The 13,537-nt window shown below is 29.5% G+C and overlaps 1 protein-coding gene across 3 annotated transcripts; it reads left to right on the forward strand.

Moving 5' to 3' along the window:
- Positions 1-4,480: 4,480 nt before the first annotated feature.
- LOC117171384 (feline leukemia virus subgroup C receptor-related protein 2-like) lies at positions 4,481-9,888 on the forward strand. 3 transcript variants are annotated; one of them, XM_033358637.1, is made up of 7 exons: positions 4,481-5,019; positions 5,544-5,775; positions 5,872-6,109; positions 6,443-6,654; positions 8,957-9,060; positions 9,150-9,260; positions 9,446-9,888. In XM_033358637.1, the coding sequence occupies exons 1-7, from the start codon at positions 4,808-4,810 to the stop codon at positions 9,762-9,764; spliced, it is 1,428 nt and encodes a 475-aa protein (XP_033214528.1). In that variant the 5' UTR covers positions 4,481-4,807; the 3' UTR covers positions 9,765-9,888. The 3 variants fall into 3 exon arrangements, with proteins under 3 accessions (XP_033214528.1, XP_033214529.1, XP_033214530.1); XM_033358638.1 differs by having other exon boundaries at positions 4,481-4,608; XM_033358639.1 differs by having other exon boundaries at positions 4,973-5,011.
- Positions 9,889-13,537: the final 3,649 nt, after the last annotated feature.

Genomic DNA, 13,537 nt, shown 5'->3' on the forward strand with positions numbered 1-13,537 from the left:
TCCGTTTTTTTTTGTTGTTAAAAATTGAATTCTCTAACTGAAAATTTAACTATCCCGCTTTTGGTGGAACACTGAATTTTGGAATTAAAAATGGAGATGTTTGGGTTGAAAATTCAATTATTTGTTTCAAACATCGTCTTTTTTATATAAAATTAATCTTCTTGGTTGAAAATATATCTGTTTGTTTGACAGTTCAACTATGTATTTATGTATGTATATATTTCTGGTTTCTATTTGTTTAAAAACTGATCTTTTTGATAAGGGTTTAACTAATTTTTTAAAACTGATTAAAAATTCAAGTGCACAATTTCAGGATGAAAAATTATATTTTTAATTAAAAATTAATTTTTTAATTTGAAAATTCGTTTTTCTGGTAGCAAATTATTTTCCTTTGTTAGAATCTTATCTTGCTTATTCAGGATTGAACTATTTTCTTGATTTTTTTTGTTTGTTAAAAATTAATGCCTAAGGAAAATTTTAATTACATCATTGTTGGTGGAAAACTAATCGTTTTTTTTTGTAGAGAATTAATGTTATGGGTAAAAAATTAATCTTTCTTTATTATTCTTAGCATAGATCTCCAAATTCGATTATTTTGCCTTAGATTGAAAAAAATGTCTTGCATAATTAACTATAAAACAATTTTAATCGCTGAGAGATTCTGCTATATAATGTGTAGAACCTGCCTGAATTTAAATGAACTCTATCGTATTTTGAATACTTTATACATTATTTTACTTGGATTGAAAATTAATTTAGTTGAAAATTGTATTATTTGTTGAAAAAGATTTTTTAAAATAGAAAATTAATCTTTGTGTTTGAAATATCATCCTTTTTGTTAAAACTTTTACTATTTGGTGTCAAGTTGATCTCTTTTAATTGAAATTTGAAATAATCTGTAAAAAAGTTCATTTTTTTGATCGAATATTAACTTTTATAGACTACAAACTAAATTATTCTATTCTTGTTTAAAATTTGATTTTTTTAACTTCATCTTTTTAGTTAAGAATTATTTTATGGGTGAAAAATTAATCTGTTTTTTATTATTCTTAACATAGATGCCCAAATTCGACTTTTTTTGTCTCAGATCGGAAAAAACGTCTTGCGTAATTTACTACAAAAGAATTTTAATCGCTGAGAGATTCTGCTAAATAATGTATAATATTATTTGTTTTTAGAAAATTTTGTTTAATTAAAAATTAATCGTCGTGATTAAAAATTCAGCTTTTTTGTAAAAACTTGTACTATTTGGTGTCAAGTTCATCTGTTTTAATTAAAATTTTTAATAACCTGTAGAAAATTTAATTTTTTGGATTGAATATTAACTTTTATAAACTAAAAACTGAGTTATTCTATTTTTGTTTAAGATTTGATATTTTTAATTGAAACTTTATCTTTTTTGTTAAAAATTATTTTATCGTTAAAGAATTAATCTGTTTTTTATTATTCTTAACATAAATGTCTAAATTCCACTTTTTTGTCTTATATCAGAAAAAACGTCTTGCAGAATTTACAATGAAAAAATTTTAATCGCTGAAAGATTCTGCTATATAATGTGTAGAACCTGCCTGAATTTAAATGAATTCTATCGTATTTTGAATACTTTATACATTATTTTACTTGGGTTGAAAATTAATTTAGTTGAAAATTGTATTATTTGTTAAAAAAGATTTTTTAAAATAGAAAATTAATCTTTGTGATTGAAATTTCATCTTTTTTGTTAAAACTTTTACTATTTGCTCTCAAATTCGCCTGTTTTGGTTTAAATTTTAAATAACCCGTAGAAAATTTAATTTTTTTATTGAATATTAAATTTTATATACTAAAAACTGAATTATTCTATTTTTGTTTAAAATTTGATATTTTTTATTGAAACTTCATTTTTTTAAAAATAAAAATGGAATTATTTGTTTGAAAATTCGCGTATTTTGTTGAAAAATTGTGTTTTTTGTTAGAAATATGAATATGAAGACCCGATACATCCATAAACCTGAACATAATTCATTCAATTCCACATTCCTTAAACCATATATTTTGTAACAGCACATCAAACATTGGAAGCCTATACATTTTATACAGCTGTTTTGTTGTGAAGGTCAAATGCAACGAGTTTAATGGTACTTTTCTGATATTGAATAAAGTTAGTGTAACATTGGTGTATTTTTAGTTATAAGTTAATGTTTTAGTTATTATTTACATTCAATATAAACATTAAATATTATTCCTGTGAGGCATGGAATATGTTATAAAATTTTATTGCTGATAAAAAATGCGGTAGCAACTTATTGAAATTTTGAGGTTAATATTACATTTTGCAATTCAACAGCGAACTGCTCGCAGTAAACAAATTTATCAAAAAGGCGTAAGCTGAAAACATAAAAAGCTATTTTTTATTTTAATCCTGATTAAAATAGTTTCTGTTTTTTTCACCAAACATTTTATAAATTCTAATGAAATCTTTCTGTGATTTGTAAGAAAAATTTCAATAAAGCTTGACTTTCTTAAATTTTTTGTAGTACATTTTCGTAACCTTTCATAGCAAAAAATAATATTTGATAAATTTTTGTAGATATATACGGAAGATTTACATTAAAGTGGCCAATATTATCTAATTCTGCGACCACTAGTTCATTTTTGTATTCTAAAATTAATTCCTAACCTCAAAATTTCAAAAGTGGTTATCGCATTTTCCACCAGCAATGGACTTTAATAATAAATTCCATGCTTCATAGAAATATGACTTAATGTTAATGTTTATATTAATAACAAATAATAGCTTAAGCATTAACTTGTTATTAAAAATATACTAACCCTACTGATAGAAATTTCAGTGTATATGCTAAAGATTCTCCAGGCTGTGAGAAGCTCGGAGAAATTCTTCGCAGGCATATTTAAAGCTCCAGATAGCTCGTTTAAATGCTTTGAAGGCTTTAAAATGGCCTTTCCGAAATTGAAATAAAAATAAGATCACAAATAACAAGCAGAGAGGCTCCAATTTAAATAAGAATTCGATTATAAATAACCAACAGTGGCCCTGTATTGTGACGATACGGATGACAAGGTGGTAGTAAAGGAGAAGCGTTGATTCGTATTATCGACTTCCAATTTTGATTCGATTAGTATTCCCAACAGTGATCCAAGAATACTTGCGCATGCTTAAACTGTGTGACGCTCATTGGCTCTAGTTCGTGTATGTATTTAAAAATAGTGTACAGACGCGCACCGTAGCCAATGAACATCACTCAAATCCAAGGCAGCGCAGATCAAGGCAGCCCCGTTGGGGTCATTTACTTCAAGAAAACACGTGTAACGTTCCATTACTGTCTAACTCACGGTGACTCACGAGTGTCCCTTTCGCACGCGTGTAGCTATCAAAGAACGAGCAATCGTGACAATTTTTTCAATATTTTCCAACTCTGTCTAACCCATTCATAACTCGTGTCTCACGCATATAGCAATAAGAATCGAGTAGTGTGACAATCGAAATCGACAATATCGTTGAGAGATTTCATATTAAGGATATTTATGGGAATGATATTAAATTTCAGGGATAAACTCAAGTGAGAAGCATGAGATACGTGTTGAGTATGTGTTCGTTACAGCCAAAGAAGCTTTGACAAAAGAGAATTCTCAATCACCAAATTACTGTTGCGATGCTTTGACCAACATTCCCGGGTCTTAGGCGCGCTCAAGCTTGCTAACGAAGCGAGCCGCGCGAACAGCGCTGGATGAGAATGTGTGTGCAAAACGGGCAGATTTCTTTCTAGTATAAAAATCGAACTATTTAACACTAGGTTTTTTTTCAATTATGAGCATTTTACCTTTTTTTACAGAATTTCGGACATTTGGACACAAATTGCTTTGCGCGAAAAGCAGTGACTTTTTTAAACACGTTTAAAACTTAATTGGATATATAATTTTAAGAGCAACTCTAAGAATGTCAAAAAACGCATACGCATATACTTTTTTAGAAGCTCACATTGTACGTTCTCGCTTTATTATTTGCAGACATATTTTCAAATTTATGTTATTTTTAGCCGAGTTATATGTTAATATTGAGCGTAAAGCTATTAAGAATAAGTATATTTAAAATATTTTATGATTTGATGCTAATTAAAAATATTGCAGTACTTGACTGACTGGTCTTATTTAAAAGTATTTTTAACTGTTTAAAGTGTATATGCCAATCTTAATAAATATCACTTTTAAACTTATTTTAGAGAACCTCTTTCTTAATTTCATAATACTTAAATAGAATATAAGAAAAATTTTCAGTCTTAATCGCAATTTCAGCATTTTTACAAATAATCCTAATGTATATCCATTCTTTATTTCTTATCAAGCCAATAAAGCTTATGTGTGCTACGAAATTTATATCCCGCGTCAGCATTGGCGCCGGAAAGTACAGGATACAGCAATTCCACTCATTGTGAGTATATATCAGTTCATCTCAAAGCATTCCGAGTCATTTTTTTCAGCATCAAATCATGCGTGCAAGTTAAAGTCTTGTGACTATATTCCGAAGTACTTTCAGATTTATAAATAACTAAAATTTACGGACCTTTTTCCCTAATTGCGAAACTTTTAATCTCAATACTTTTAATCAGAGTTAGTATAACAATTTATAATAAAGAAGTGTAGTGCCATATTCGTTATTTAGGAGGTGATACGTGAAATTCTAATCAATGATGAACAAATCGTTGACAGTGGATATAAAGTGAAAAAAAATATTTATATAATTTATTCACACAAGAACAGAAAATCAATGATTATTAATTGAGTAATAAGATAGAAAACATTGATCAATATGACTAACAATGACATCAGGGAAAGTGAATGTCTGACTACGAAGAATTTAGTGAAATTAGTGGAAAAAACCAAAAACGAATTAAACAAAAATGTAGCGAACGTTAAAGTTTATAAAAGAAGATGGTTCATGTTAGGTCTGTTTATTCTGAGCTGCATGGCAAATAATCTTCAGTTTGTACAGTATTCAATTATATCAAATATAGTAAGCAGGTAATTAAACTTGATACCTATAAAATTGATAAAGAATGTGTTAATCGTGATAATAATAATATACGTCAATACAAGAAAGTGCGATAGAATCTTGATTTTAGTGTGTTTTTTGTTCACGTGTCCTAGTCGTGATGACAAATGTTTGCTGATCAAAGAACGGGTCCATTGAAAGTAGAAGATTTGAGGATAATTTTAGCTAAATTTAAAACCAAAATCTTTTTTAATATTTGATATATCATTTATTAACCCGATAATTAAATCTCAAGACGTTAAGTTTTGTACAAGACAGTGTCGTTTCATGTCAGTTGAAATAAAATGAACATCTACGTAGAAATATATTATGCAGTTGTAGTTTTCAATATAGTACTTATGTAGTTAGTTTTTGACTGTTTTCCCACTGCAATTCATATTACTGATCTAAATTTAGACAAAAATTTGACGCCTTTAGATTTAGTGTATGCCGATGTTGACTCCAAATATGCCCATACATTTTTTAATACGAATTCTAATATAATTTTTAATAGATATTATGACGTGTCATTAGTAGCTGTTGATTGGACTGCAATGATTTACATGCTGGCTTTCATACCATTAGTAATACCAGCAACACATGTATTCGAAAAGATAGGTTTACGATGGACTGTGGTTTCAAGTACGTTTATTACCTGCCTAGGTTCATGGATCAAAGTTTTCTCAGCATCTCCTGATAGATTTTATCTAGCATTTGTCGGTCAAACCTTGGCGGCTACTATGCAGGTATTTGTTGAAAATAACAAATATCACAATTTAACATAAGTACTGCTTAACATTTTCAGTAAAATATTTTTAAATTTAATTTTTGAATTGTTCCAGACATGTGTCCTAAGTTCGCCCAGTCGTTTGGCTGCACAATGGTTTCATTCAGAGCAAGTGTCAACTGCATCTTCTCTTGGAGTTTTTGGAACTTTAACGGGTATAGCTTTAGGATTTTTAATTCCACCTATGGTGGTAAAAAATCATGTTAATCTCGAGGAAGTGGGCAACGAAATCCAAAATCTGTATTACCTATATGCGGGCATAACAACAGCTATAGCTTTCTTTGTTTTTATATGTAAGTTAAAAAATGACATAATTTAGGCTGATCCTAAACGTCGGGATAGTCTGTAAGTTTTTGCACGCTTATGACGCGTTCGGTAGAGATATATTATTAAATAATTGATAAAAAGAGATATTTCGGGTTGCAATCGTGTAAAAAAGTACGAGTCAGCCCTGAAGAAGTGAACTACAATGTTTACGAAACGCCGGCAAAAATTGTAGTTTTTTACACGATTGAAACCAGATATATCTCTTTTTATCCAAAATAATTATCGTGAAAGCATTAAATCCATTATATTATTACCTAATTCTTAATAAATAAGCGAATTATGAATATAAAAAATAATAGTTTTTCAGGATGAGCCAAAACTGCCCCCGACCGAAACCAGAGCCCTTTTGAAACTGAATCGAATCGAGAACAAGGAAGGTTTTATTCAGCCAATAAAGAGGCTATCAAGGAATAAATGTTTTCTGCTCCTCTGCAATTCTTATGGGATGAATATTGGTGTTCTGAACGCAGTTGCAACTTTACTTAATCAAATATTTCTCATGCACTTCCCTGTAAGTATGTAAAAATATTTCTTGGGTATGTATTGTGAAACTAATGTTATGCCAAATAATCAACTAAAGTTTATTTCTGAATTAAAACATTTAAACATTTAAAATCGTTTAAATAATGCAATATCGTTAGCGTTATTTAATCAGACAAAAAATAAGTGTAGAGCGAATGCATTTCTAATCAGACAAGGTTCCAAACTTGAAATCGCAGAATCTCTCGAGGCGAAATAAGTTGTTCATTTGAGTATATGAATGTTGTTCTTTGTTTTTCGATAAACCCGATTTTGTTTATTTAAATCTCTATCACTTTTGACCTAATTGAGATATTTCTTATTTTCTTTTTTATTTGAATAGCGTTTATCTTCTATTTTGTAATTCGTTTTAAAATTAAGCAAAGTTTTAAAAGTAACAAAATGCCGGTGGTTTTCGGAAAAATAGAAAGTCGATTTTCTTAAAAAACCCACCCTTCAATTTTTTGGCAATTTTTCTTTGAATTTTTACTTTCATAAGAAAAACATCTTGCAAGTTTAATGCTGAATAAATAAATTTTGTGGCCAGGGGAATTTTTATTCTTGGAATTGAATTTTCTAGTTTTTTTATGAAAAATGTGTCTTTTTCGTTTGCCTTTCTTTTTTAACCCACCTTTTTTATTCTTCTGAATGTATGTAAAAAGACAGAAAATCGCCGATCCTCCAAAGTACACCAAAATCGATGTTCAATTGAGTTACAACAAATTTGAGCCACACAGATTCATTATGAGAATCTAGGGGAAATTCATCATTTAGAGACGGTTTTTTTTATCATTTAGGGCAAATTGAAGTGTTGTCTTCAAACTCTCAGTTACCTGCCAAAATGAATTTGTCGGGCGATATTTGGATGAAATAGATGTTTATAAGCAGGTAAGTTATAACAATAATTAACTAAATTTCAATTTCCTCCCATTTATCAGTGAATATTAGTGTCTTGAATTAAAAATTGTACTTGGCGTAGTATAATTTCCAAATCTTAGGTTAGTCAAAACCGACATGACATTCAAACCACCAAAGCCGGGATATAGAAACTAAGTCCTGACCATCTGCATCGAAATTGATTCCTGTGCGCTCAAAGAAATTTCCTCTCGATTTTCTGCATTCAACAAAGTGAAATTAGCTGGTGGTTGACATGAAAATAAATAGTGTATGTAGACGGTCACGACTTTTTCTAGACACCCCGGCTTTAGTTTAAATGTCGAGGGCCATGAATAACCTAACATTTTAAAGTTGCATTAGGAAATGATAATTTTAGTGACTAGTACGCACTGTTAAATAAAAGACTGTTGAAAATTAGGCAAATGTGATTTCAATTAGTTTTCTTATTAACAAGTATTCAGTCCAATATTGAAAAGCGAATAATTTCTCCAGCGGGGTTCAGCACTCCACAACTCTCAACATGATCCAAAATTCAGTCTCAAAATGATGCATTTCCCTAGGTGCCCAGATGTGCAACTACGTTCATAGGAATAAATATGAGACTGAAAATTCTCTGAAGTTCTCATTGTGAGACAAATGAAATTTGAGCTGCAACAAATTTAACACCAGCGTTTTTCTGTGCATGTTCTTTTAATAGAAGAAGGGCATGTCATAAGCATCATACGGACTAAACCATTTTTGAGGCTAGGAGAATTTTTTCCCCCTGAAAATGTTATTTTTTCTCGTAAACTATTAAATATATCGCGGATACAAGATACCTTCCTTATTAAACTACAAATTAAAAAATTGACAGAAAATCGGATTTTTTGAAATTCAAAGCACAGCATTTAAATACGCAATACTTCTTAGAAAACATTTTTTTCTAAGTCGGATAAATCTGTATTACGTTATTTCCTCTAGAAACAAAGATATTTCTTTTTCGAGACATTTTGTGATTGTAAGTGTAGAACCATGTCTGATTTGAAGTGGATTAGGGATGAAGTTATTTTAGGTCAAATTAAAATTAAATACTTTGTTTACTCGCAAACTCATTATCGATAAAAATAGATAATTCATGTTCATTGCCAGGGTTTTGTCAAATGTAAAGTCTGTCTGATAACAGCGGTGTATGGAATTTTTTCTTATCTTCAGTCAACATACCAGGTCTTTGAATTCAAAGTAAATTTATAAATCAGAAACTCATAACGAAATCCTAGAATTTAATTTCTTTAAACGCACTCTAATGATGATATTTGAATACCATTTTTATTTTCAATTAAAAAATATTATATCTATCACATAATTAAAACTTACCATATAATTATATGATTTTTTTCTAATTCTGGTGTGCATGTCAGGGCGGCGAAGAAGATGCTGGAAGGATTGGTTTACTTATTATTTTAACTGGAATGGTTGGATCCGTCATCTTTGGAGTTATAATTGATAAAACTCATAAATTCAAGTGAGACATATATTCCAGATTCGACGACTAATAACAAATTATGAACAGTCACATTATTTTTATTTATAAATTTTATTTGAATATTGCAGAGAGACAACCGTAATAATTTATTTTTTAACTCTATGTGGACAAATTATTTTTGCATTTTCTGTCTATTTCGAAGTACAGTGGATGGTATATGCAGCTAGTATATTTCTTGGGTAAGCAAAATACTACTTTCATACCGTGTTAGTCTAACTAATTGCAATTAAAGCAGAATGTTATTTATTTCACATGATGTTTATTTTACATACAAAAAATACCAACATTTATTTTTAGTTCAAAACTTGAAATTTTCTAGTGAAATTATCTTGACAGCTCTTTAATATTTCACTGCTTGTTTTAGATTTTTTATGTCCGGTTATTTCGCACTGGGATATGAACTATGCGCTGAATACACATATCCAGAACCAGAGTTCATTACTTCAGGAATTCTTAATGTTGCAAATAATGTTTATGGTATTGCTTTCATCCTTCTTTTCGGAAAACTGATGGAAGTTTATGGGGATCTTGCTGCACATATTGGCTTTTGTTCAGCTCTCCTGGTTGGCTTTGTTACGACCATTTTAACGAAGGATGAGCAACGTCGCGAAAATGTCAGAAAAGCTGCAAAATACAAAGATATTCCACTAAAAGAAGAAAATTTCATAAAATCAGTTTTATAAATGGAAATCTAGTTATCTCACAAAACAAATGATCGCATAAGGATAGTCAATATGAGCAAATCTATTAACGTATAAGCATTAAAATTTACCAAGATCATTTATCAGTTTTAAATTTTGTAATAATTTATATGTGTGAAAATATGTGCAATAATAAATAATAATATTATTTAATAATAAAATTTGAATAACTAATGATAATTAAGAAAAGGATTTATTTATGCATATTAAACCAAATAAGGAGTTCTTTCAGTTTGGAAAAAGTGAAGAGCCTATTTTCTGTTTATTAAATTCTATTAATGTTGCGAATAATCGGTATTTTATTGCTTTTATTCTGATTCTGGGCCAACTCCTGGAAATTTAAGGAAATCATGTGACTCACATTGGTTTATGTTCAGCTCTTTTGGCTGGCTTTATTATGACCGTTTTAAGCTATGCCGGGAAATTACTAGAAAAGCATCTCAGTACAGAGGTATCACAACAAAAGAAGGAGATGATGCCGTAAAAGCCATTTAATAAACGGAATTCAAGAGTTACAAACACCAGAGAACCTGTAAACGAAATCGATTTAAGTAGATTTATTTTCATGAAATATCAACGCTTATTTTCCTTTAATCTTAAACCAATTAAGTCAAAAGTCACAGATTCGAAGTCAAGCGTGCTCACATATGAGGGTTCAGATGTCACGATGTCAAGGGTCAAGAAGTTTTGCATCAGGATAGGGATGGGCGATTCTGGATCGATTCTTCAAAGATCGATCTTTTTCACTCAGAAGATCGATCTTTTGAATCAATTCTTTACGAGACGATTTTTTACTGGATCGATTTCTAACCCCGACAATCGAAGAAGCGATTCTTTTATTTTTGTTTATTTATCTCTCTGTCCTTTACTTTCGGGACCGCGGCGTACATTTTTCATCTTTATTGCTCCTTCGTATAATTCTTTTTATGCTCAAGACTGCATCTCAATCTAAGTGCAAGCGCTACCTGCACTCAAAATGTTGCAGAATGACCGACTAGTATATTTTAGGATATTTTAGTAGACAGAAAATAGAATGAGGTAAATGGAATTATATTTATTTATTATGTATTAGTTAGCACAAAGTATGTTAATATTATGTGATATTTTTATGTAAAAAAAGGAATAAACGGTGTCTAATTGTCGATCTTAATTGATTTTAATTTAAATTGAATAAATGTAATGATTTATAGTTCAATATAAACTATTCAGGACATTTTTTACGTGGATCTTAAAAGATCGATTTTTCTGCTTCGATTTTTTTTCGCGGAATCAATCTTAATAAATTCGATCCTGGATTGATTCAAAAATCTACGTTTTCAAGAGAATCGCCCATCGCGACATAAGGAGTCAAAGGTTAATTCAATATTTCCACAATACAAATAGCAAAAAGCATTACAGAAAACTTCGTTTTTACGAACCTACAATTTTTTTCAAGTAATGCAAAATGCAAATTCATTTTTAATAATTAAGTAATATATGAATAATAATCCTCGGGTTTCGGTCATATGTATGAATAATAAGTCGAAATGCCCATTCTTAGATAATATTTGAGCTCAGAAAAAAAATTATGTAACATTTTTACATTCTCATCAGAGAAGGTATTAGATTTATGTAAAATTTGCCCCCCCCCCCCCCACATTTTTTGTCAAATGTCCACGTTTTGAGACCCCCTGAATCCGAAAATCAGTATTCTATGAATGTGTCTGCCAGTATGTCTGTATGCCTATATGTCTGTATGCCTGCCTGTGAACACGATAACTTTTGAAAAAATTAATCTATTAGATTGCCCTTTGGGACATTCGTTTAATGCCCTAAACTAAAGGTCAAGTTCGTTAGCCAGACATTTTAGATAAAAATTCAAAAAGTGGGCACAGTATGAATATTTTTTATTACCACTTTTTTCAAATTCAAAAATTCTCAGTGCGGTTATTTATAATATTCAGAAATTCGAATGATTTATCATTATCACTTTTTTCATAAAATCAGAAATTACCAGAGTTATAGCATTTCCAAAATTTCAAAAAACACACAAAAATGAACATTTTAGGCTAAATAACGCACGATATGAAAACATGTCAAGGGAAGAAAAATGTTGCTTTTTAAATTTCCTACAAGACTATCATAAGAACTATTTAAATTTTTTTGAAAAATCAAAACGTCATATTTTGACAGCATACAAAATAATGAAAAATTCAAAAATTACATTTTTGGGCCAAACTATGTAAAATAGGGTGAAAGATGAACAGACAAAAATTGTACATTTGAAAAATATCTCCAAATTTGTTATTAACCACTTTTTGACAGGATGTGTTGTTTTGGCTCGAATAATGAAAAACACCATTAACAGTAAAAAACAAAAAAGTCTGCCCGCAGCGTCGGCACATTATATTCACAACTTTTTTCTTTTAATTTCTTTTGCGTCTCGTGGGTGGGGTTTCGAAAAAATTCAATTAATAATTTCTTATTACATTCTGATCAGAGAAAGTATTAGATTTGTGTACAATTTGACCCCCCAGTTTTTGTCAAATGTCAACGTTTTGAGACCCCCAAATTCCGAAAAACAGGTTTTTACGAATGCATCTGTCTGTATGTCTGTCTGTGAACACGATATCTTGTAAAAAAATAAATCCAATAGATTGACCTTTGGTAAACTTATTTAGTGTCCTAAACTAAAGTTCAAATTCGTTAGCTAGCCATTTTGGGTAAAAATTGAAAATGTGTGCACATTTTGAAAATTTTTTAAACCATTTTTTGTAATTCAAAAATTCTCTGTACGGCTGTTCATAGTATTCAGAAGGTCAAATAATTTATCCTAATTACTTTTTTCATAAAATCAAAAATTACAAGAGTTATAGCATTTACAAAATTTTAAAAAACACACGAAAATGAGCATTTTATGCAAAATAAGCTGGAGCACAAGTCATGGCCAATTTTAAGTCATAACATTATCTAACACAGAGCATTATGCAAATTCAATGAGACCTAGCTTGATCAGTAGTTTACAGAGTTTCCAAAATCATTTTGTGAGTTTAAGTCAATTCATAATCATTATTCTTTACATTTTGTTAACATATTTTATTTCTTAAAACGTATTGAACAATTTTTTAAATCACTAATCGCATATTTAGCTTTCAATTTTTTGCGTCAAATGTTTTTCACAAAAAAATATTTTTATTTGTTGCATTTTTTCAACAACAAAACGTAATTTCTGATTAAATTGAATGTTGAAACTTTTTATTATATTTACTGAAGTTGACGAAAATCGAAACCTTTGGTGAAATTAAAACCAAACTTTCTCAGATTTCCATAATCTAAACCAATAATTTGAGAAACATGTTATTCGTGATATTTACTTTAAAATTTCCTATAAAGATATTCTAAATTGTTCGCAGTAATGTCAACGAACTACAAATTGCTCCAATGTAATTTGTGTTTTCTTCTATTCAAAGAAGTGCTAATTTGGCATCCTTTTTAATTAACAAACAAGTAGCACTTTAGACTTAGGTAAGCTGTTGATTTAACTGAAAAATAATGCTTTTTTTAGAAATAGCAATAGGAATAAACTAGAAAGTGCAAAGTGCTTGATAAATATTGTTATTTTAAACTAAAAATGACTCAAAGTCTTTGAGTTCAGGAATAGAATTTAAATTCTATTGAAAGTTTCGAGTATTCGAAATATAAAAAAAAAATAAAAAACTAAATTGAGCTTCTAAGAAAGCTCATTGGCTCAAATCATCCCAAAATCAACTCTACCA

The sequence above is a fragment of the Belonocnema kinseyi genome, chromosome 4 (assembly GCF_010883055.1).
Source record: "Belonocnema kinseyi isolate 2016_QV_RU_SX_M_011 chromosome 4, B_treatae_v1, whole genome shotgun sequence".
Classification (NCBI taxonomy): domain Eukaryota; kingdom Metazoa; phylum Arthropoda; class Insecta; order Hymenoptera; family Cynipidae; genus Belonocnema; species Belonocnema kinseyi.